Raw genomic sequence first — 1,249 nt, 5'->3', positions numbered from 1 at the left:
ACGGAGGGCAGAGGCCTCTTCCGAGTCTTCCTCCCCGCCCAGCTCCATAGTCACCGCCTTCATTCCCAAGCAGAGACAGCCTTCTCTCTCCTGTCCCTCTGTTTACTTACTGACGTGAGCACTAACCTCTCCCCTCTACCTTTGTGGTGACAAGTTGGCCGGGGTGTGAAGAATCTCAGGTTGTCATGACGGCTGATGTCGTGAGGGTGACCCCGCTGTAGTTTCAACCAGTGATTCCTAAATGTGTTACAGACAGCTAGGGTTGTCTGAGAGAAAATTTCTAGAAGGCAAGTGAATTAATTTCAGTGCCCTTGAATTTAGAACTGTAAATGCTTGCCACACCAGACTTCGGGTGGAGATGAGATGTCAGATATCAGGAGGGATGTTTCAGCCTCCAAGGGCTGGGCGTTTCGCTCAGAGGTGACTGCTTGGCGATGTAGCTCTTAGCGCCCCGTGGGGTGGAGTCAGAGTTGCGTAGGTCAAGCTTGGTCGCGTCTTTGTAATTGACTTTGGCGGGCAGGTGTGGGCATCGTGCCTCCTAACCTCCTAGTTCTGTTCTGTCTCAGCAAGCCTTAGAAAACAGTGGGCTGTCTTCAATTCCAGTTGCAGCGCATCCCAGCGACCCCAGCCACGCCAAGGCCGCGGCCGCTCAGGGCCAGACTCCAGACGCTCCCAGCGTTTCAGGGGAGCCAGCTGACCCTACGGCCGCAGAGCGGGCAGAAGAACAGGAGAGCCCAGAGAAGTTGGATAAAAAAGAAAAAAAGATTATAAAGAAGAAATCGCCGTTTCTACCTGGTAATTTTAGTATGCTTTAAGGTTTAGACACTTCGGGTGGCCTATTGCTGCTTTTTAAGAAACGCGCCCTCCTTTTTCCTTCTGAAGGTGGTATGTTTGTTGAAGGCTTTGATAGCGTCTACCTTATAGCATCTGTTTATTGTAAACTTCGTTAAACTTACCAACGACGTCCCTGTGATGAGGGCCCCTCCTGACTTGTCCTGCCGCAGCTGTCAGGCCCCTCCTTCCCCCAGCCCTTCCCGCCAGTCTCTGCCCCTTTATCCCCCAGTGCCGCGGCCTGATGCTTCTAAAGCCCCTCTGCTCAAAACCCTCGGCCCTTTCCTGCCGCGTCTGCTCTGGCACCTGCTCCACCTCTCCGCCCACAAGCCCTCTGCAGCCTCTGCCCCAGCGTGCATTTCTGTCTTCCCTCCTGGTCACCTGGATGCAAGCTTCTGTTATGGTAAACTTGGATTCC

General features: G+C 53.6%; 1 protein-coding gene across 1 annotated transcript in view; it reads left to right on the top strand.

The window, feature by feature from the left end:
* The window catches only part of ZNF236 (zinc finger protein 236), a 93,513-nt gene that overhangs the window by 34,258 nt on the left and 58,006 nt on the right, over positions 1-1,249 (top strand). Inside the window, exon 10 of the mRNA XM_007449674.1 lies at positions 567-795. Coding sequence (XP_007449736.1) covers positions 567-795 — 229 coding nt within the window. The remainder of the gene's footprint in view (positions 1-566; positions 796-1,249) is intronic.

This window comes from Lipotes vexillifer, unplaced genomic scaffold (genome assembly GCF_000442215.2).
Source record: "Lipotes vexillifer unplaced genomic scaffold, Lipotes_vexillifer_v1.1 scaffold196, whole genome shotgun sequence".
Taxonomy (NCBI): domain Eukaryota; kingdom Metazoa; phylum Chordata; class Mammalia; order Artiodactyla; family Lipotidae; genus Lipotes; species Lipotes vexillifer.
Note: the sequence above shows the minus strand (reverse complement) of the source record. Positions and strands in the feature narration are given on the sequence as shown.